The sequence below is a fragment of the Nematostella vectensis genome, chromosome 8 (assembly GCF_932526225.1).
Source record: "Nematostella vectensis chromosome 8, jaNemVect1.1, whole genome shotgun sequence".
NCBI lineage: Eukaryota > Metazoa > Cnidaria > Anthozoa > Actiniaria > Edwardsiidae > Nematostella > Nematostella vectensis.
In genome coordinates this window covers 779,077-800,747 of record NC_064041.1, presented here as the reverse complement: position 1 = coordinate 800,747, position 21,671 = coordinate 779,077, and the positions used below count along the sequence as shown (strand labels likewise).

Below are 21,671 nucleotides of genomic sequence, written 5' to 3'. Positions count from 1 at the left end.
GCCTGCAGATGGGTGGAATTTTGTGTTAATGGATAGTGAGTGAGTCATTCATTGATTCATTTTTTTATTTATGTAGAGAACAGAAAACAAGACTCAAACAGCGCCAGCATGAGTAATATGAATTAAATTGTCAAAAACATGTAAAATAGAGAAAAACAATTTGAAGAAAACCATTAATTAATTGGTAAGAAGAAATTTCCATATTTCCCCAATATATACATATTTCCCAAATTTACTGTCCAGAGCTTATGTTACATCAACAAGTGGATGGAATATTGGTGGTACTGGCATTTGGGGAATGAATTTTGTCCTCAGTTGATTGGCAAGTGTCTCGACTTCTGGGTCATCCTTGGCAAAGAAGTTTACCATCTGTGTGAACCTGAGAACCCCTACAAGAAATTAAACAAGCATGTGTTGGGCACTGCAAGGGGAATCAGAGAAGAACACCTTATTGAAAAACAGCAGAGTAGAATCCAAAGAACCATTTGTTTTAAATTATAAATTATCAAAGCATTGCAGGTTATTATCTCGAACAAACAGTAAAGTACACAAGCTTCATGATACTAAGTTTACAAATTAGGGAAAAAGAGGATGAAGAAGTGCCATCACTACATGAGCAGAAATAGGAAAGAACAACCCAATCAACTAAAGGGTCTGCTCAAATAATAGAAAATCCAGTACCACTGGTAGCTAGGACCAGACCCCCTAAAAACTGAAAATTTGATATATAAAAGGCAGCAAAATTCTTTAAAAAGAATCGGGCACAATAATATAATTTGATGATGGGAACAAAAACCATATGTATTTTTTGTTTATCATATGTTCTTTAAAATATCCCCATCCTTCAAGGATGAAATTTTTGTATTTGGCCATCATCCCAGTAGCTGGAGTTAGCTTCCGAGAAATCTTGAAAGCCTTCAACTTCATACTTGCAAACCTTGAAAGCTCAAAAACCGTTGGAGATTGTGCTTTAAATAACAAAGAACTGTATAAAAAGTTCGTTATGAATTTTCCCTGGAGATTCCAGTAAATGTATAGGAAGTCTCGATTTTTTCTTGGAGATGAAGGCTTAACATCAGGAGTCTCCCGCGAAAACCGGGAGAAGCGGCAGGTACCCTACCTTCATCTGATGAGGGGAAGCCATGTGCTTGGATGACGTTGCGCTGTATGGCGGCAGCAGCAGGTACCAGCTGGTGCATTAAAGCCACAAGGTTTGCACCTGATGAATCAAAGATGACCTCCATCTTGACTTTGTTCTCTGGTTCATCAAATGCACTGAGAACCTCCCTCAAAATACCTTATAAAGTGGAATAAGCATGAGGATACCAATAGTCTTTCTGCAAGTGTCCCAATTATATTTGATGACAGGTTCTTCAAGGGTCTATGAGCCTTAGGGTTAATCACTAAATATTAGGACAGACTTCGCTCATGTATAGATAATTACACCACCCACCCCTTTTCCCAGCCCCTCTTTCCCCCCCCCCCTCCCTCCTGATACTTCAGCATTAAGAATATCACATGAAAATAGTGTTTTCTAGTTAGTTTTCTGATAATTTCCGTCATCTTTAGTGCTACTTGAACCTGCATACAAGCTCATATATGTTCATTTGAGAATAATTTTCCAGAAAAATACTTCGTAATCAACAATAAAAAAACAAAGTTCTTCCTTTTTGCCAAAGGCTTCGGTGCAGATCTTGCCATCGAATGGTAAAAAGTGGTTATTTCATGCAAAACTTACATTTTATCTGCTCTGAGGTTAAGCTTGGGAGCCTTGACTTTTGAGCCATAACTTACGGACAGAGAACTCAACAGCCTTATCGCTCAATCAGTAACATTTGGCCTTCAACAAAGAACGACAACCCTAGCGCCATCTTGGAATTGCTGTCACGCTGAGTATAGTATAGAAGGGAGGGGTGGTAGCGGTTGATGTGTATTTAATGGATAGGAAGAGATTTTATTTTTAAAAAATATTTGATTTCGTGTTATCGATGCAGTTTTTCACTCTTTCTACTGTATTTATAGGGGGATAGGGGGATATTTCTGCCTTTATTCCAAATCAGCAATGTTTACTTCCTGTCCCACGAATCATGAAAACGAGGCTACTTCCGCTGCAAAAGGTATAAATAGCTGAGCCTCGCAGATAAACTCATTCCGAAAAAAAGTCCAACCATGGCAAGGTATTGTTGTTTTCCCCGCTAATTCGCGTGTTATTATTACATACTCGGTGTTTAAACACTTTAAAGGTTGCAGTAAAGACAGTTATATAGTGGCCAGTTTGGGTTGAATGTTTGTAATGAAATCGTTTTGGTTTTTGTAGCGCAATGACAAGAGAGAAAAGCGTGGCGTGTAGACACCACCCGGACGCTCCTCTCATCGAAGATTACAGAGCTGGAGACATGATTTGCTCCGAATGCGGCCTTGTAGTGGGAGACAGGTGAGATCCAATAGGGCATAACCAATTCTACATTCAATTAAAACCAAGATTGATTATCCCCTTTCATTACTAATAGAACTCAACCGGTCGTCTCGAAAATAAATAAACAAACTGAAAAAAGAAACGTCACAGAAACGACCGGTGTTTTTAAATCATAGTGAATGGATCAGCTGTAACTAGCTGTACGTTGTCGAGACTAAACAGGCAACGTCTTCTGGCTTTAGTGACCCAGTTTGCTTGATACCTTCGGACAAAAAGAGTCCATTTGTTTCTGCCACGTATCGTAAATTTGTTGTTTTACTTTGTGAGCACGCCACCACTTCTGCTGCTGTTAAACTGGTGTTATTATCTCATGAATCATCTAGTTTTCTCAGCCATTGCATCTTGGATGTCCTTAGGTATTTTCTGCTTAATAAAAACCAAGCAGATAGTGTATAAAGAAAGATTTTTGTAGGCAAAATCACGGATTGTAAGTTGTGTTTGATTTCGCAGTCCGGAAATTTGCACACATGCGCGCGCACATTCTGACAGATCCATCTTTGACATTAAAAAGAAAGTGAAAAAATAAAAGAAGTGGAGGAGTCGTGTATTTTTTTAATTGTCACGAAGAAATGAATGGGTTTGTGTACAACTCTTTTAACAAAAGACATCTTGTACTTGGATACTATCAATGGAAGGAGGATTGTGAAGATCCTCTTATTTAGTGAATACACCCTGGGGGCACAGGCAAGAGGAGTATAACTCTGCCTGGAAAACTGTTACCTTGAGCTAAAGGAGCGTTTAACTGATTGAAGCCCCCCTTGCTCAAGACCAAATTATTCTTGTATCTCAATAAAAATAGTAAAATCTTTTCTTTAGAACTGGCATAGCAGCCTGCTGCATTTTGTATAAAAAGTTGTGGTATATCTGCAGGCAGGGGGGTAGACAAAGGGGGCAGGCCTAGCCCCCCCCCCCCCCCCCCTTCTAGCAGCCAAAAATACAGTAAATGTATGAGACATGATCTAAAATACAGGAGAAACTGCCTTGAAAGGTCTTTTTGGGCCCCTTCATGTTAAAAATCATCACTATGCGGCTGATCTCCTATAAAAAAAGTACACACGTCAATAGAAAAATAATAAAAAAAGTACACACGTCAATAGAAAAATAATAAAAAAAGTACACACGTCAATAGAAAAATAATAAAAAAAGTACACACGTCAATAGAAAAATAATAAAAAAAGTACACACGTCAATAGAAAAATAATAAAAAAAGTACACACGTCAATAGAAAAATAATAAAAAAAGTACACACGTCAATAGAAAAATAATAAAAAAAAGTACACACGTCAATAGAAAAATAATAAAAAAAAGTACACACACGTCAATAGAAAAATAATAAAAAAAAGTACACACACGTCAATAGAAAAATAATAATGCTGCACTGCTTGTTGATGTCAGATTGTTTTTGCATGTTTGTCAAGGAATATTGAAGTGGTTGATCTGTTGTTTTTTTTCTAGTTTTATTGCTTTACAGACAAATCCAGGAATTTGAAAAGGGGGCAGATTGTGAGATGAAGTGCCCTTTCTTTAAATGTACTAAAAAGCCAAATTCCCTTCAGTAAGCACTATGGTGTTGTAAAAAAAAATACAATAAAAAGATACCACTCTGGGAAGCTAGTAACAAAATAAGTTATGAGCTAAAAGCAGGGTCTACCTTCATAGTTGTCAACCTCGCTTTAGTAAAAATTAGAAGTACTAAGATAGCTAATGCGAGAGAATGCAGTAAATGTATGGATATTTTCAAGAAAATAAGCCAAAGAAAAGGTTCAAAATCTTGAGACTCCCGCCTAATGCTGGAGAGTTGACAGCTATATACCATACCTCCACATATTTTAGAAATAATATATATAAGGAAATGGCCCATAGGTGGCATAACTGTGTCCCAGTTGTTTTCTTAATGTTTCTGTATTGTGCCCCCCCTACCCCACCTGATATTTTAGCACTTGCTGCACAGTTCTGGCCCATGCATGCCAAGACTTAATTGTGAATGACCCATACTGATAAGAAATGTAATGTTCATGCAGAGTTGTTGACGTTGGATCTGAGTGGAGAACCTTTAGTAATGAGAAAGCGACAAGCGACCCATCGCGTGTTGGTGCTGCCCAGGTAATAAATATGCTGATATCATGACACAGTCAGCAGCCGTGCTAGCCTCTCTTGAATGTTGTTGAAAACTATCAAAGAAATTGATCTATTTTTGCATACATCAGCCCCCTTAAAATAAATGCCTTACTACCCACTCAAACAGCAAAGGAATACCTCACTACCCACTCAGTGTGGAAAAGGAATACCTCACTACCCACTCAGTGTGGCAAAGGAATACCTCACTACCCACTCAGTGTGGCAAAGGAATACCTCACTACCCACTCAGTGTGGCAAAGGAATACCTCACTACCCACTCAGTGTGGCAAAGGAATAACTCACTACCCACTCAGCAGGCAAAGGAATACCTCACTACCCACTCAGCAGGCAAAGGAATACCTCACTACCCACTCAGTGTGGCAAAGGAATGCCTCACTACCCACTCAGTGTGGCAAAGGAATACCTCACTACCCACTCAGTGTGGCAAAGGAATACCTCACTACCCACTCAGTGTGGCAAAGGAATACCTCACTACCCACTCAGTGTGGCAAAGGAATACCTCACTACCTACTCAGTGTGGCAAAGGAATACCTCACTACCCACTCAGTGTGGCAAAGGAATGCATCACTACCCACTCAGTGTGGCAAAGGAATGCATCACTACCCAATTAGCAGACAAAGGAATACCTCACTACCTACTCAGTGTGGCAAAGGAATACCTCACTACCCACTCAGTCTGGAAAAGGAATACCTCACTACCCACTCAGTGTGGAAAAGGAATACCTCACTACCCACTCAGTGTGGCAAAGGAATGCATCACTACCCAATTAGCAGACAAAGGAATACCTCACTACCTACTCAGTGTGGCAAAGGAATACCTCACTACCTACTCAGTGTGGCAAAGGAATACCTCACTACCCACTCAGTGTGGCAAAGGAATGCATCACTACCCAATTAGCAGACAAAGGAATACCTCACTACCTACTCAGTGTGGCAAAGGAATACCTCACTACCCACTCAGTCTGGAAAAGGAATACCTCACTACCCACTCAGTGTGGAAAAGGAATACCTCACTACCCACTCAGTGTGGCAAAGGAATACCTCACTACCCACTCAGTGTGGCAAAGGAATACCTCACTACCCAATTAGCAGACAAAGGAATACCTCACTACCCACTCAGTGTGGCAAAGGAATACCTCACTACCCACTCAGTGTGGCAAAGGAATGCCTCACTACCCAATTAGCAGACAAAGGAATACCTCACTACCCACTCAGTGTGGCAAAGGAATGCCTCACTACCCACTCAGTGTGGCAAAGGAATGCCTCACTACCCAATTAGCAGACAAAGGAATACCTCACTACCCACTCAGTGTGGCAAAGGAATACCTCACTACCCACTCAGTGTGGCAAAGGAATGCCTCACTACCCAATTAGCAGACAAAGGAATACCTCACTACCTACTCAGTGTGGCAAAGGAATACCTCACTACCCACTCAGTGTGGCAAAGGAATACCTAGCAGTGCACACACATCACAACAGATGGAAACCTTCTTCCTAATATTTCATGTCAATCAGACATATTGTTCTTGTATCCTGATTGATGAACTCTTAGGCATGTGTAGCACTGTGACATTTTCAAATTATGATTGCACATATGAAAAGCTTTAAACGGTGAGAAGCCTCTTTTTCAGCATGTTTGAAATCCCTCATAAGTTAACAAAAACACTGTAGGGCTTTGCTGTCTTGGTAGGTAATGCTTTATTCAAATCAACTGTAGACTGTATTCATCGGTCACCTCTCTTTCAGAATCCCCTACTTAGTGGCGGAGACCTATCAACATTGATAGAAAAGCCAAGTGGCGGGAATGCAGACATTGAGGGATTTGCTCGAACACATAACAGTAGAAGTGGGGTAAGTCATGTGTTAGTAGTGGAGTCAATCATGTGTTACTTGTGGGGTCAGTCATGTGTTACTACTAGGGTAAGGCATGTGTTACTAGTGGGGTCAGTCGTGTGTTACTAGTGGGGTAAGGCATGTGTTACTAGTGGGGTAAGGCATGTGTTACTAGTGGGGTAAGGCATGTGTTACTAGTGGGGTAAGGCATGTGTTACTAGTGGGGTCAGTCATGTGTTACTAGTGGGGTCAGTCATGTGTTACTAGTGGGGTCAGTCATGTGTTACTAGTGGGGTAAGGCATGTGTTACTAGTGGGGTCAGTCATGTGTTACTAGTGGGGTAAGGCATGTGTTACTAGTGGGGTCAGTCATGTGTTATTAGTGGGGTCAGTCATGTGTTACTAGTGGGGTCAGTCATGTGTTACTAGTGGGGTAAGGCATGTGTTACTAGTGGGGTCAGTCGTGTGTTACTAGTGGGGTAAGGCATGTGTTACTAGTGGGGTAAGGCATGTGTTACTAGTGGGGTAAGGCATGTGTTACTAGTGGGGTCAGTCATGTGTTACTAGTGGGGTCATTCATGTGTTACTAGTGGGGTCAGGCATGTGTTACTAGTGGGGTCAGTCATGTGTTACTAGTAAGGTCAGTCATGTGTTACTAGTGGGGTAAGGCATGTGTTACTAGTGGGGTAAGGCATGTGTTACTAGTGGGGTAAGGCATGTGTTACTAGTGGGGTCAGTCATGTGTTACTAGTTGGGTCAGTCATGTGTTACTAGTAGGGTAAGGCATGTGTTACTAGTGGGGTCAGTCATGTGTTACTAGTGGGGTCAGTCATGTGTTACTACTAGGGTAAGGCATGTGTTACTAGTGGGGTCAGTCATGTGTTACTAGTGGGGTCAGTCATGTGTTACTAGTGGGGTAAGGCATGTGTTACTAGTGGGGTCAGTCATGTGTTACTAGTTGGGTAAGGCATGTGTTACTAGTGGGGTCAGGCATGTGTTACTAGTGGAGTCAGTCATGTGTTACTAGTGGGGTCAGTCATGTGTTACTAGTGGGGTCAGTCATGTGTTACTAGTGGGGTCAGTCATGTGTTACTAGTGGGGTAAGGCATGTGTTACTAGTGGGGTCAGTCATGTGTTATTAGTGGGGTCAGTCATGTGTTACTAGTGGGGTAAGGCATGTGTTACTAGTGGGGTCAGTCATGTGTTATTAGTGGGGTCAGTCATGTGTTACTAGTGGGGTCAGTCATGTGTTACTAGTAGGGTCAGTCATGTGTTACTAGTAGGGTCAGTCATGTGTTACTAGTAGGGTAAGGCATGTGTTACTAGTGGGGTCAGTCATGTGTTACTAGTAGGGTCAGTCATGTGTTACTAGTGGGGTAAGGCATGTGTTACTAGTGGGGTAAGGCATGTGTTACTAGTAAGGTCAGTCATGTGTTACTAGTGGGGTCAGTCATGTGTTACTACTAGGGTAAGGCATGTGTTACTAGTGGGGTCAGTCATGTGTTACTAGTGGGGTCAGTCATGTGTTACTAGTGGGGTAAGGCATGTGTTACTAGTGGGGTCAGTCATGTGTTATTAGTGGGGTCAGTCATGTGTTACTAGTGGGGTAAGGCATGTGTTACTAGTGGGGTAAGGCATGTGTTACTAGTGGGGTCAGTCATGTGTTACTAGTGGAGTCAGTCATGTGTTACTAGTGGGGTAAGGCATGTGTTACTAGTGGGGTAAGGCATGTGTTACTAGTGGGGTCAGTCATGTGTTACTAGTGGGGTCAGTCATGTGTTATTAGTGGGGTCAGTCATGTGTTATTAGTGGGGTCAGTCATGTGTTACTAGTGGGGTAAGGCATGTGTTACTAGTGGGGTAAGGCATGTGTTACTAGTGGGGTCAGTCATGTGTTACTAGTGGGGTAAGGCATGTGTTACTAGTGGGGTAAGGCATGTGTTACTAGTGGGGTCAGTCATGTGTTACTAGTGGGGTCAGTCATGTGTTACTAGTGGGGTCAGGCATGTGTTACTAGTGGAGTAAGGCATGTGTTACTAGTAGGGTCAGGCATGTGTTACTAGTGGGGTCAGTCATGTGTTACTAGTTGGGTCAGTCATGTGTTACTAGTGGGGTAAGGCATGTGTTACTAGTAGGGTCAGGCATGTGTTACTAGTGGGGTAAGGCATGTGTTACTAGTGGGGTAAGGCATGTGTTACTAGTGGGGTCAGTCATGTGTTACTAGTGGGGTCAGTCATGTGTTACTAGTAGGGTCAGTCATGTGTTACTAGTTGGGTAAGGCATGTGTTACTAGTGGGCTCAGGCATGTGTTACTAGTGGGGTCAGTCATGTGTTACTAGTGGAGTCAGTCATGTGTTACTAGTGGGGTCAGTCATGTGTTACTAGTGGGGTCAGTCATGTGTTACTAGTGGGGTCAGTCATGTGTTACTAGTGGGGTAAGGCATGTGTTACTAGTGGGGTCAGTCATGTGTTACTAGTTGGGTCAGTCATGTGTTACTAGTTGGGTCAGTCATGTGTTACTAGTGGGGTAAGGCATGTGTTACTAGTGGGGTCAGTCATGTGTTACTAGTGGGGTCAGTCATGTGTTACTAGTGGGGTCAGTCATGTGTTACTAGTGGGGTCAGTCATGTGTTACTAGTGGGGTCAGGCATGTGTTACTAGTAGGGTAAGGCATGTGTTACTAGTAGGGTCAGTCATGTGTTACTAGTGGGGTCAGTCATGTGTTACTAGTGGGGTAAGGCATGTGTTACTAGTGGGCTCAGGCATGTGTTACTAGTGGGGTCAGTCATGTGTTACTAGTGGAGTCAGTCATGTGTTACTAGTGGGGTCAGTCATGTGTTACTAGTAGGGTCAGTCATGTGTTACTAGTGGGGTAAGGCATGTGTTACTAGTGGGGTAAGGCATGTGTTACTAGTGGAGTCAGTCATGTGTTACTAGTGGGGTCAGTCATGTGTTACTAGTGGGGTAAGGCATGTGTTACTAGTGGGGTCAGTCATGTGTTACTAGTGGGGTCAGTCATGTGTTACTAGTAGGGTCAGTCATGTGTTACTAGTGGGGTAAGGCATGTGTTACTAGTGGAGTCAGTCATGTGTTACTAGTGGGGTCAGTCATGTGTTACTAGTAGGGTCAGTCATGTGTTACTAGTGGGGTAAGGCATGTGTTACTAGTGGAGTCAGTCATGTGTTACTAGTGGGGTAAGGCATGTGTTACTAGTGGGGTCAGTCATGTGTTATTAGTGGGGTCAGTCATGTGTTACTAGTGGGGTAAGGCATGTGTTACTAGTGGGGTAAGGCATGTGTTACTAGTGGGGTCAGTCATGTGTTATTAGTGGGGTCAGTCATGTGTTACTAGTGGGGTAAGGCATGTGTTACTAGTGGGGTCAGTCATGTGTTACTAGTGGGGTCAGTCGTGTGTTACTAGTGGGGTAAGGCATGTGTTACTTGTGGGGTCAGTCATGTGTTACTAGTGGGGTCAGTCATGTGTTACTAGTGGGGTCAGTCATGTGTTACTTGTGGGGTCAGTCATGTGTTACTTGTGGGGTCAGTCATGTGTTACTAGTGGGGTCAGTCGTGTGTTACTAGTGGGGTAAGGCATGTGTTACTAGTGGGGTCAGTCATGTGTTACTAGTGGGGTCAGTCATGTGTTACTAGTGGGGTAAGGCATGTGTTACTAGTGGAGTCAGTCATGTGTTACTAGTGGGGTAAGGCATGTGTTACTAGTGGGGTAAGGCATGTGTTACTAGTGGGGTAGGTCAATTTACTGGAAAAAGTCATTGCATCTTTACAACTTTTAATGTTCACCAAATTATTTTCCAATTCAAAATGTTTTATTTTCTATCCCCCTCCCTTCATCTCAAGTGACCCCTACTTTGTCATTTTGTCTATGAACTGTTTGCATCACTGAGCCTGGTGATTATGCCCTTTGTTAAGATCATGCAGCTCAGGCTTTTGTTTTCCCCTAGATGAGTGGGGCGGATCGGAGTCTAATGAATGCATTCCGCGAAATCAGCATCATGGCCGACCGCATCAACCTTCCAAGGAAAATCGTGGACCGTGCAAACCAGCTATTCAAGCAAGTGCACGAACAGAAGAGTCTAAAGGGACGAAGCAATGACACCATTGCATCTGCTTGTCTGTACATAGCTTGTCGACAGGAGGGTGTACCCAGAACCCTTAAAGGTATGACATATCTACTTGTCACATACAGTCAGTACTTACTGATGACATCACACACAGTAAGGTTACTACACCTAAGGGATATCTCTAGAGACACCACACAGTGAACTTGAACTAATAATGGAATCACACATAGTGGTATCTACCAGTACCTACCAGTGGTATCTACCAGTGGCATCTACCAGTGGTAGATACTGGATACCAGTACGTACCACTCACACAGTGGTGAAAGTGTAAATGATGTCACACATTAACAAATCTACTGGTGACATCAAACTTAGTGAAGTACTTGTGTTGAAGGAATCATTTGAAAAAACGTAAATTTGTACTCAGTGGTAAAAAAAGGCAAAAGTAAAGTCACGTTTAGCCTTTAAGTGCTCAATAAACACATACACCTATTTCAGAAAAACAATGTTAGCGCAAATGGCAAATGGCCAATAGAGACTGGCACTTCTGCAACCGAAAGGATCTGAATATGTCTGCCAAGTGAAGTGAAATATATTTAATTATCCATTATTATTTACTATTATCAAGAAAGCATAATTATTTATGTCCAGGTTTTTTTAGTTTTTTATGACCTTTATATATTTAGTACCAATAACCACTTAACGCACTTAGAACTGTCATTTGACATTTGTAGCTGCCTTAGAATTTCATTTGTTGTTTTGACTTTAAACGGCCACCGAAGCAATGTATCATAGGTACCTGTATTTATGAAAGAAAAACAATGCAAAAGGCCCAAATTTTCGTGATTGAAAACCAGAAGTAATACAGTATGTACATCAAAAACTAGTATTCGACTCTGCCAAGTTTTCATCTTTTAAAAGATGAGTCTTTATTAAAATAAGACTTCTTCAGGGCAGACTGAAGAAGATTCACGATTCACCTTCTTCAGTTTGCCCTGAAGAAGTCTTATTAACGAAAAAAACTTGGTAGAGTCAAATACCAGTTTTTGTTGTATTGTATTTATGAAAGGGTGTCTTACACTGGAAATTCGATATTTTTCTGTGCCACAATTCGTTATGTTTTTTGTCCTAGAAATTTGTGCAATTGGTAAAATTTCTAAAAAAGAAATCGGCAGATGTTTCAAGCTTATTCTCAAGCACTTGGAAACAAGTGTGGACCTCATCACATCCGGGGACTTCATGGTATGGTAATTTATGGTAATTAAGATCTATGACTCCTGACATGACCAGATGCGTGTGATTTATGATAAATAAAGTGATTTCATATGGGGGTTCAATTCTAAGTCTTGGCAACATACAGGACTTTGTAGATCATGTCACATCCATGATATTATAACTAGCGATGATTGAGTCACATCCATGATTTTGTAACAAGCGATGATTGAGTCACATCTGTTGTATTGTTTTCCAGTCGCGGTTCTGTTCCAACCTCACCCTCCCCCTGTCAGTACAAAAGGCTGCTACCTACATAGCGCGCAGAGCTGTCGAGCTTGATCTTGTGGCTGGGTAGGTGAACTAAGGTCTATGTAACTATGGCAACAAACTATGGATTATGGTAACTATGGTAACAAACTATGGTCTATGGTAACTATGGCAACAAAGTAATGATTATGGTAAATATATCAGCAAAATATGGGTTATATTAAAAAAACACCCTAAAAATTATGCTTGCCTCACTGCCTGAGAACAATGCCTTTTTCGCAAGCTTAGGTGCATACAACAGCGTAAGCAAATTCTGCTTGATGGACAAACAAGCCTTATTAACACATTGACCCCTCAACCAGCCTGTACCGGCCTTGAGAAGTACCCACAACCCCAAAAATTCATAAATGCAAAATAAACACAACCTCCCCCTATTTTGAGTTTTATACAGCCCGTCAAAGTCAAACACCACTGCACCTAGTCAGCGGTATCCAAGCTTTGCAACAGTGCTTTGCGGACCCATTTTAATCCCTTGCTGCTGTGCTAATGCGAGCACCACAAGTTGATGGATGCTTGTATTTTTTTTATCAAAAATACGGCTATAAGCATATTCGGAGAGTGTCCTAGAACATCATGAAGTCTATTGGGGCATTATTGAGTGCTGTGGATATTTGCAAATAAAGGTGGATTTATGGTGATTTTTTCTTGTTTGGCTTTGCCTGGATGAGAAAATAATTTTCTAATGAATCACCATAGCTCTTCTAAATGCTGTCTTTTCTGGAACCAAATTTATTTCAAAATTGTTTACAAGGCTTTTATGGACCTGTAATTGATTTGTTTGGCTTTGGGGTGAAAACCATCTGACTTTGGGGAGAGGAGTGTTGACTGACCTTCCCCTTGTGAATTTTTCCCTGGATCTCCCAGAATACTTTGCAATCCGTAATGGCATCCGAGCGGTTTCAAGTCTTAAAGGAGTGGACATTGTGGTTTGAGGCCTGGAGGATCAGAATAAAGGTGTCTTGGGCTGTGTTTTCTGATCACTTGTGTTATGATCTCCCTTGTGTGGTATTTTGAGCGTTTTGATGAGAGTGGTGATTCTGCTTTTTGTTCCTTGTTCAATTTGAATTTTGTCAGAGAACCTGAGCTATTATTTGGCTAAAGAGTAGTTGATATCACCTTGGTTGGACGCATATCTTCAAGACCATTTATCCCTTAGACTGATGCCGGAGTATCTTCAGCTTGTTGTGTTTATTTTGCATTTATGAATTTTGGGGGTTGCCGGTACAGGCCGGTTGAGGGGTCAATGTGTTAACAAATTATGGTCTCTGAGCTGTGTGAATGTGAACAGACATGTGAACAAGAACACTACTGTTTTCCAAACCTGGACATTCGCTTATTTCCAAAAAGGAAATCCATATCAATGTTGACTAAGAAAAAGTTTTTCGCTAGCTTTTGATTCTTAGCTTATATTGGGTGTGTATGCTAATATATAGTCCCCTACTGTCTGATGGTGCCATATTGGGTGTGTATGCTAATATATAGTCCCCTACTGTCTGATGGTGTCATGTTGGATGTGTATGCTAATATATAGTCCCCTACTGTCTGATGGTGTCATATTAGGTGTAAATGCTAATATATAGTCCCCTACTGTCCGATGGTGTTATATTATTGTTATATTGGGTGTGTATAGTCTCCCCTATTGACTGATGGTGTCATATTTGTCTCATTCAGTCGTAGTCCTATCTCTATAGCGGCAGCTGCCATCTATATGGCCTCGCAGGCATCTGAAGAAAAACGTTCACAAAAAGGTACAGCATTTAAGGTAGTAGCCAGTTGAAGGCCTTTCGTGTTATACGGTCGTGGCATACCCCCAGGGGGGGGGGGACTCTCCAGAAAAGTAGACGGGGGCGATCGTCACATTTTTTAGGGAATAAAACCGCTATCTAAGGGGGTGTTTAACGTTTTTTTGTTTTTTCGATTCTGCCATCTCTTAGGTTAAAACTTCCTTCGACCACACCCAATTTGCCATTCGCTTTGGGGTAAAAATTTCTGCTTACCACGCCCAAAGTGCCCTCCCTTAGGGTTAAAATCGATTTCTGCCGACGATCACCCCCGTCTGTTTTTATCGGAGTCCCTCCCGGGGCATACCCAGGCAATTGCTTTAGTAATGGTTAAAAAGAACCGAGTCACTTGATACAGTCATGATTCAAAAGTGGTTATAATTTAGTACTAATGTATTGGCAAACAATTCTTGTTCTTTAATATCAGTGATATTGTTCCAGTGATTTTACCTCTTTCCGGCCTAGACCCTGTGATGTGTCCGTCGGTTTGTCTTTCTCTCTGTTCATCCGTTTGCCCGTGTCTTCATCCGCCTGTTTGTCTTTGTCCGTCCGTCTGTATCTGACTTTGCCATCCTTAAAAAAACCCTTCCGTCCGTCCATCTGATTGTTTATCTATTTGTTAATGTCTCTACCTTCCGCGCAGTCGTCCCATTAGACGTCTGTTCGTCTGTCTGTCCGTCCGTCTGCCTCTTTTCGTCTGTCTGTCCTTATTGTGAATCTTGTATTACCAGAAATCGGTGACATCGCAGGCGTCGCAGACGTCACAATAAGACAGTCGTACCGGCTGCTTTTCCCGAAAGCGAGGGAGCTGTTCCCGGCGGACTTCAAGTTCGCGGTTCCGATCGAGAGACTTCCAAGCTCATGACGGCCGCCACGTGCTCGTTCTCGGCTATCACGTGGACATGCTTGTGTTGTCACGTGATTTTTAGATCAGTTACCTCGGTAGATCACATGACCATCTGCATCCGTCACGTGGTCCCCTTTATGGTCTTTATCATATACCGTGACAATTACCCGCAGTCTCATGTGACCTGTTAAGTGATCGATGAAAGCGTTTACCACGTGACATGTCACCTGATTGATAAAATAGATAGCACGTGACAATTGTACGCAGTTACACGTGACATGTCACGTGATCGATAGCAATGGATAGCACGTGACATGACACGTGCCTCAATAGGAGGGGCCGACACGACACGGTTTTTCGCCTGCCTGGTTCATATAGGGCCGTTTGCGCGATAAACGCCAAAATTTGGGAGTGGCTATTTCTTTCCGTGTCGAGTTGTTTTAAGAACACAATTTAAAAGACTTTTTTCATATTGTGCTGTTGATGATGTTGCGCCCTAGAGAGTCATTGTGGTAATAGTCCGTTACAAGATACTGGGGGTCCTGTGGCGTGATGGTAATAGTCCGTTACAAGAACCTGGGGTGGCGTAATGGTAATAGTCCGTTACAAGATACTGGGGGTCCTGTGGTGTGATGGTAATAGTCCGTTACAGGGGGTCCTGTGTTGTGATGGTAATAGTCCGTTACAAGAACCTGGGGTTCCTGTGGCGTAATGGTTATAGTCCGTTACAAGATACTGGGGGTCCTGTGGTGTGATGGTAATAGTCCGTTACAGGGGGTCCTGTGGCGTGGTGGTAATAGTCCGTTACAAGAACCTGGGGTTCCTGTGGCGTAATGGTAATAGTCCGTTACAAGATACTGGGGGTCCTGTGTTGTGATGGTAATAGTTCGTTACAAGATACTGGGGGTCCTGTGGTGTAATGGTAATAGTCCGTTACAAGATACTGGGGGTCCTGTAGCGTGATGGTAATAGTCCGTTACAAGAACCTGGGGTTCCTGTGGCGTAATGGTAATAGTCCGTTACAAGATACTGGGGGTCCTGTGTTGTGATGGTAATAGTCCGTTACAAGATACTGGGGGTCCTGTGGTGTGATGGTAATAGTCCTTTACAGGGGTCCTGTGGCGTGATGGTAATAGTCCGTTACAAGAACCTAAGGTTCCTGTGGTGTGATGGTAATAGTCCGTTACAAGATACTGGGGGTCCTGTGGTATAATGGTAATAGTCCGTTACAAGATACTGGGGGTCCTGTGGTGTAATGGTAATAGTCTGTTACAAGATACTGGGGGTCCTGTGGCGTGATGGTAACAGTCCAATACAGAATACTGGTGTTCCTGTGTAATTCGAGCGCTCAAATCTCATCATCCTTGACCCGCTAGGACATCCCGCAAGGCGGACTGTATAAATGCTATATAGCCGTCATTTGACCCGCAAGGGGAAATGCACAAATGCCATATAACCGTCATTTAACCCGCAAGGGGGACTGTACAAATGCTATATAGCCGTCATTTGACCCGCAAGGGGGACTGTACAAATGCTATATAGCCGTTATTTGACCCGCAAGGGGGACTGTACAAATGCTATATAGCCGTCATTTGACCCGCAAGGGGGACTGTACAAATGCTATATAGCCGTTATTTGACCCGCAAGGGGGACTGTACAAATGCTATCTGGCCGCACCATTAGAATCACAACATGACGTACACATTTTTTAATCGTGATATGAAAGGGTTGTTTACGTAAAGACATTACAGCTTTTGTCTATTGTGGTACAAAAAAATCTAACAACGAAATCAAGCAATAGCCTGGAAACAAAATAGTAGTTTGGTCAATAAAATGTACCTTTGCAAGCGTAAAGTAGTGGTTTATTTGACAAATGTTTATATCGTCATAATATTCCACGCCGAATGCTTGATTTGACAGTTTTGAAAGAGTATAGATAGCCCAAGCCGAAGGTTTGTGCATTTACGGTGTACATTGCAATGGGAGAGTCTAATTTCTGCATCTCTTTCTCATTGTCACGCAAAACACTTGGTCTACCTGTGCTTAGTTTAAAATGGATAGAGCTAGAATCCGTATGGCCGATGAGTTTAAAGACTCGCAAGCCAGAAATCGGTTTCACAGTTAAAATACACAAATTCTAACCTTACGCATCAGCACACTTAATTAACAATACTCTACCATGGTATACAAACCGTTTTACTACATCGTATCAAAAATATAGTTGTTCTATAAAAAGCTTGTGAAAAAATAATGTCTAAGTGCATCGTTTGTCCCAATGGCTTAACCATTATCTATCTTGTGCTAAGTAACCACGCCTACCTCCACTCATTTCCTCAAGGTATACAGAGCGATTGAAGCTGTTAGCATAGCAACTCGCACATTTTCATTGGTCGAGAGGCTAGCTGTTGTTGGTATCATACCATTAGTCTTTGCGATCAAAACATGTTGAATGTAAACATTGAGGAAAGAGACTCGGCCTGGCGACGGACTATCGCGTATGTAATCAAATAGTAAAAATATATAAAATTCCAACCCCAGGGGATAGTGCCAACATAGATTTCATCACCTCAAACACAATAACATGATGTATTTGCCTTTCGATCGTGATGACGAGTCCAAAGAAGTCCCAGCTGAGGACGTTGGTGGTTGGATTTGTTTTGATAAGGTCGTATCCATTAGACTTCATTTAGGAGTCAAATTATCCTATAGCCCGTGGTAATACTCAAAGAGCTTGGCACAAACTTCGTAACTGGGAGGATTCAAATGTGCTTTGATTTGCACTGAACCGAACTGAAGTATTTCTTTGCCTTGCTGGTTGGGTAGTGGCTGGTTGGGTAGTGGCTGGTTGGGTAGTGACTGTTTGGGTAGTGGCTGGTTGGGTAGTGGCTGGTTTGGTAGTGACTGGTTTGGTAGTGGCTGGTTTGGTAGTGGCTGGTTTGGTAGTGGCTGGTTGGGTAGTGACTGGTAGGGTAGTGGCTTGTTGGGCAGTAGCTGGTTGGGTAGTGGCTTGTTGGGTAGTGGCTGGTTGGGTAGTGGATTGTTGGGTAGTGGCTGGTTGGGTAGTGGCTGGTTGGGTAGTGGCTGGTTAGGTAGTGGCTGGTTGGGTAGTGGCTGGTTGGGTAGTGGCTGGTTGGGTAGTGGCTGGTTGGGTAGTGACTGGTTGGGTAGTGACTGGTTGGGTAGTGGCTGGTTGGGTAGTGACTGGTTGGGTAGTGGCTGGTTGGGTAGTGGCTGGTTGGGTAGTGGCTGGTTGGGTAGTGGCTGGTTGGGTAGTGACTGGTTGGGTAGTGGCTGGTTGGGTAGTGACTGGTTTGGTAGTGGCTGGTTGGGTAGTGGCTGGTTGGGTAGTGGCTGGTTGGGTAGTGACTGGTTGGGTAGTGGCTGGTTGGGTAGTGGCTGGTTGGGTAGTGACTGGTTGGGTAGTGGCTGGTTGGGTAGTGGCTGGTTGGGTAGTGGCTGGTTTGGTAGTGGCTGGTTGGGTAGTGACTGGTAGGGTAGTGGCTTGTTGGGCAGTAGCTGGTTGGGTAGTGGCTTGTTGGGTAGTGGCTGGTTGGGTAGTGGCTTGTTGGGTAGTGGATTGTTGGGTAGTGGCTGGTTGGGTAGTGACTGGTTGGGTAGTGGCTGGTTAGGTAGTGGCTGGTTGGGTAGTGGCTGGTTGGGTAGTGGCTGGTTGGGTAGTGGCTGGTTGGGTAGTGACTGGTTGGGTAGTGACTGGTTGGGTAGTGGCTGGTTGGGTAGTGACTGGTTGGGTAGTGGCTGGTTGGGTAGTGGCTGGTTGGGTAGTGGCTGGTTGGGTAGTGGCTGGTTGGGTAGTGACTGGTTGGGTAGTGGCTGGTTGGGTAGTGACTGGTTTGGTAGTGGCTGGTTGGGTAGTGGCTGGTTGGGTAGTGGCTGGTTGGGTAGTGACTGGTTGGGTAGTGGCTGGTTGGGTAGTGGCTGGTTGGGTAGTGACTGGTTGGGTAGTGGCTGGTTGGGTAGTGGCTGGTTGGGTAGTCACTAGTTGGGTAGTGACTAGTTGGGTAGTGGCTGGTTGGGTAGTGACTGGTTGGGTAGTGGCTGGTTGGGTAGTGGCTGGTTGGGTAGTGACTGGTTGGGTAGTGGCTGGTTGGGTAGTGGCTGGTTGGGTAGTCACTAGTTGGGTAGTGACTAGTTGGGTAGTGGCTGGTTGGGTAGTGACTAGTTGGGTAGTGGCTGGTTGGGTGACGTTGTTGCCAAAGAGAAACACGTTTTGGCCTTCATTTTGGTTACGTATGGGTAAAAGACTTGTTTCGAAGTATTGATTCTTCACAAGTCAAAGTGATCTATCTGGTATATCTAGCCCCTTGCATGACACAGGGATTATTTAAGGACAGGATTAAAATAATTCAATTGACTGGGTTTATCGCCCGCTTAAAGGACTACAAAGGACTATAAAAAATGATGTGTGGAAAACCTCGGACTATAGCGATTAACATTGTGATTGAGGCTATAAATGACATCTTGACGATTACACGAAATTTTGTGACCTTGGTCATTATGCCGTAACTAGGTGCGTAACATGGTGCATGAGAAGTGAGGAAAAGAAGTTGAAATCAGCAGGCTTTGGAACCATTATGCTTATCTTTTAGAGCCTTGAGTCTAGAGAATGGTATTCTGTAATAAAAAAACATTTCCTACGTTTGGAACAGGTATCTGTTAAAGCCGATTCAGACAACACGGTTTACTTGTGTGCGATCTGCCTACGACATGTCTTTGCTCTGAATTAAACACTACGACTTTCGTATTCGAGCATAGTGTCGGAGTCGTAGGCTGATTTACACTACGACTACGACTCTAGTTGCATACAACAATCGTGCTGTCTGAATCAACCTTTAGGGTATGAAATAAAGTGTGTGCTTCATTAACACCCGTTTACCTAAAGCTATTATGTTTAAGATAAGCTTTAAAAGTTTTCGACGAGCCATACCATAGAATACCCCCCCCCCCCCCCCCCTACTTCGGGACTGGCATAGGAATCTCATGCCTTGGCCTCTCGCTCCTCGTCGTCCGCCTCGGTTTCCAATCTTACCGTTCCGATATTTTCATACTCCGATTGATCAAACGTCTCCCACTGGGATGAATTCGTTGGCTTATCGTAGCCACCAATTTCCCCGAGTTCTGCATACTGGTTTTCAGGGGATGCGGATTGTGTTTGCACTTTGGGGTTAGCGTAATCTACCTCTGGCACATTGTGGTTGGGTTCGTGTTTTATTGCGGCAGCGGCTGTTTCCTCGTATTCGTTCTCATTGGGCATGATGTCCATGCGGATTCCATAGCTTGGGTTATCGGCGGCATCGTAGTCACGTGCCGGCTTTTCAAACGCATCAGGGCTGTCGTCGACCTCGAAAGTAGGGTTGGCTCCGAAACCAGGATTCTCAAACTCGCCATAGCTTCTGGTGGATGGAACCTCGTCGTCTTTAGGAGGGGCTGCTCGTATTCTAGGAAAAAAAGGAATCGTTAGATAAACCTCCATATGCAGGACTTTTTATAAAAGGATACCGATATCCAGTAGAGTTTCCATAATATTAAATAAACGGACCCAAAATCCAGTAGATCTTTCATGTAATTAAAGAAACGGACACCAAAATCCAGTAGATCTTCCATATCATTAAAGAAACGGACACTAAAATCCAGTAGATCTTCCATATAATTTAAAAAAAAAGCGGACACCAAAATCCAGTAGATCTTCCATATAATTAAAAAAGCGGACACCAAAATCCAGTAGATCTTCCATATAATAAAAAAAGCAGACACCAAAATGCAGTAGATCTTCCATATAATTAAAAATGCGGACACCAAAATGCAGTAGATCTTCCATATAATTAAAAAAGCGGACACCAAAATGCAGTAGATCTTCCATATAATTAAAAAAGCGGACACCAAAATCCAGTAGATCTTCCATATAATTAAAGAAACGGACGCCAAAATCCAGTAGATCTTCCATATAATTAAAAAAAGCGGACACCAAAATCCAGTAGATCTTCCATATAATTAAATAAACGGACACCAAAATCCAGTAGATCTTCCATATAATTAAAGAAACGGACGCCAAAATCTAGTAGATCTTTCATATAATTAAAAAAGCGGACACCAAAATCTAGTAGATCTTCCATACAATTAAAAAAGCGGATACCAAAATGCAGTCACATTACGAATGAGACACGAGTTGAAGGTCTATAGAATCATTGTATTTAGCCTTAAAATTCTTTACCAAGAAAATTCTATACATATTTATTTGTAATTTTTGAAAACTTAAAAAACTTTTTTGTATTGTCTCCAAAGTTTTTTTATTTCCTTGGAACTTTCAAAATCATAGAAAAGACTATAGGTGTCGAGTTTTTCATGAACAATATTTTGATAAAACAATCTATTCAATTCATTTGTTTGTTTGTTTATTTATTTAAATTCCAACAGTTATACTGGTGCGGAACGCACAAAAGAGCTAGGCTAAGTTTTCTTATTTCCTTGGAACTTTCGAAATCATAGAAAAGACTATGGGTGTCGAGTTTTTCATGAACAATATTTTGATAAAACAATCTATTCAATTCATTTGTTTGTTTGTTTGTTTGGTTGGTTATTTAAATTCCATCAGTTACACTGGTGCGGAACGCACAAAAGAGCTAGGCTCCACATCAAGTTTTCCCTTGTTTGTATTGTTAGTAAGCATTGTCACTGAGGGTGGTCACTGCCAAAGGTTTTATTGCGTCCCCAGTGGTTCTTTTACGTCCCTTCGGTTCAGGTTAGTGTAGTGCAGCTTGAAGAGACTGGACGGACGGTTAAGTGTCCTTATCCGAGAAGACTGGAAACACGGGAATCCACTTGTGGCACAAACTCGAATAAAACATAATTACCACAACACTTCTTTGAAAGTTCTATTGAGATCTCCTAGTAAGGACATGTAACGAAACTATCGATAATAAGAACATGAACCCTTTTCATTACAATCGAGGACATTGT

The 21,671-nt window shown here is 42.7% G+C and overlaps 5 protein-coding genes across 7 annotated transcripts in view; 2 read left to right on the top strand and 3 right to left on the bottom strand.

Annotated features, from left to right (window-relative positions):
- Positions 1–51: 51 nt before the first annotated feature.
- Positions 52–2,319, bottom strand: LOC5508382 (protein C10). Its single transcript, XM_001628926.3, has 3 exons — positions 1,739–2,319; positions 1,121–1,297; positions 52–389 (listed from the first exon to the last, which is right to left on the bottom strand). Exons 1-3 carry the CDS (start codon positions 1,785–1,787, stop codon positions 247–249), a joined length of 369 nt encoding a protein of 122 aa, XP_001628976.1. The 5' UTR covers positions 1,788–2,319; the 3' UTR covers positions 52–246.
- LOC5508385 (transcription initiation factor IIB) lies at positions 2,114–16,550 on the top strand. Its single transcript, XM_001628945.3, has 9 exons — positions 2,114–2,177; positions 2,318–2,434; positions 4,498–4,579; positions 6,361–6,465; positions 10,407–10,623; positions 11,659–11,768; positions 11,998–12,092; positions 13,740–13,816; positions 14,581–16,550. The coding sequence occupies exons 1-9, from the start codon at positions 2,170–2,172 to the stop codon at positions 14,712–14,714; spliced, it is 945 nt and encodes a 314-aa protein (XP_001628995.2). The 5' UTR covers positions 2,114–2,169; the 3' UTR covers positions 14,715–16,550.
- LOC125570152 lies at positions 4,586–5,988 on the top strand. Its single transcript, XM_048731305.1, has 2 exons — positions 4,586–5,770; positions 5,802–5,988. Coding segments are annotated over exons 1-2 (789 nt in total). The 5' UTR covers positions 4,586–4,982; the 3' UTR covers positions 5,803–5,988.
- Positions 16,551–17,418: 868 nt separating the features above from the next.
- On the bottom strand, positions 17,419–18,987 carry LOC116615517 (mucin-2; the record flags this gene model as incomplete). Its single annotated transcript, XM_032377180.2, is given in 1 exon segment — positions 17,419–18,987. A coding segment is annotated over 1 exon segment (1,569 nt), but the record flags the coding sequence as incomplete, so codon positions are not given.
- The window catches only part of LOC5508390, a 133,768-nt gene continuing 131,031 nt past the window's right edge, over positions 18,935–21,671 (bottom strand). For all 3 annotated transcript variants that reach the window (XM_048731302.1, XM_048731301.1, XM_048731300.1), the window contains exon 51: positions 18,935–20,152. In XM_048731302.1, the coding sequence (XP_048587259.1) occupies positions 19,693–20,152 (460 nt within the window). In that variant the 3' untranslated portion in view covers positions 18,935–19,692. The remainder of the gene's footprint in view (positions 20,153–21,671) is intronic.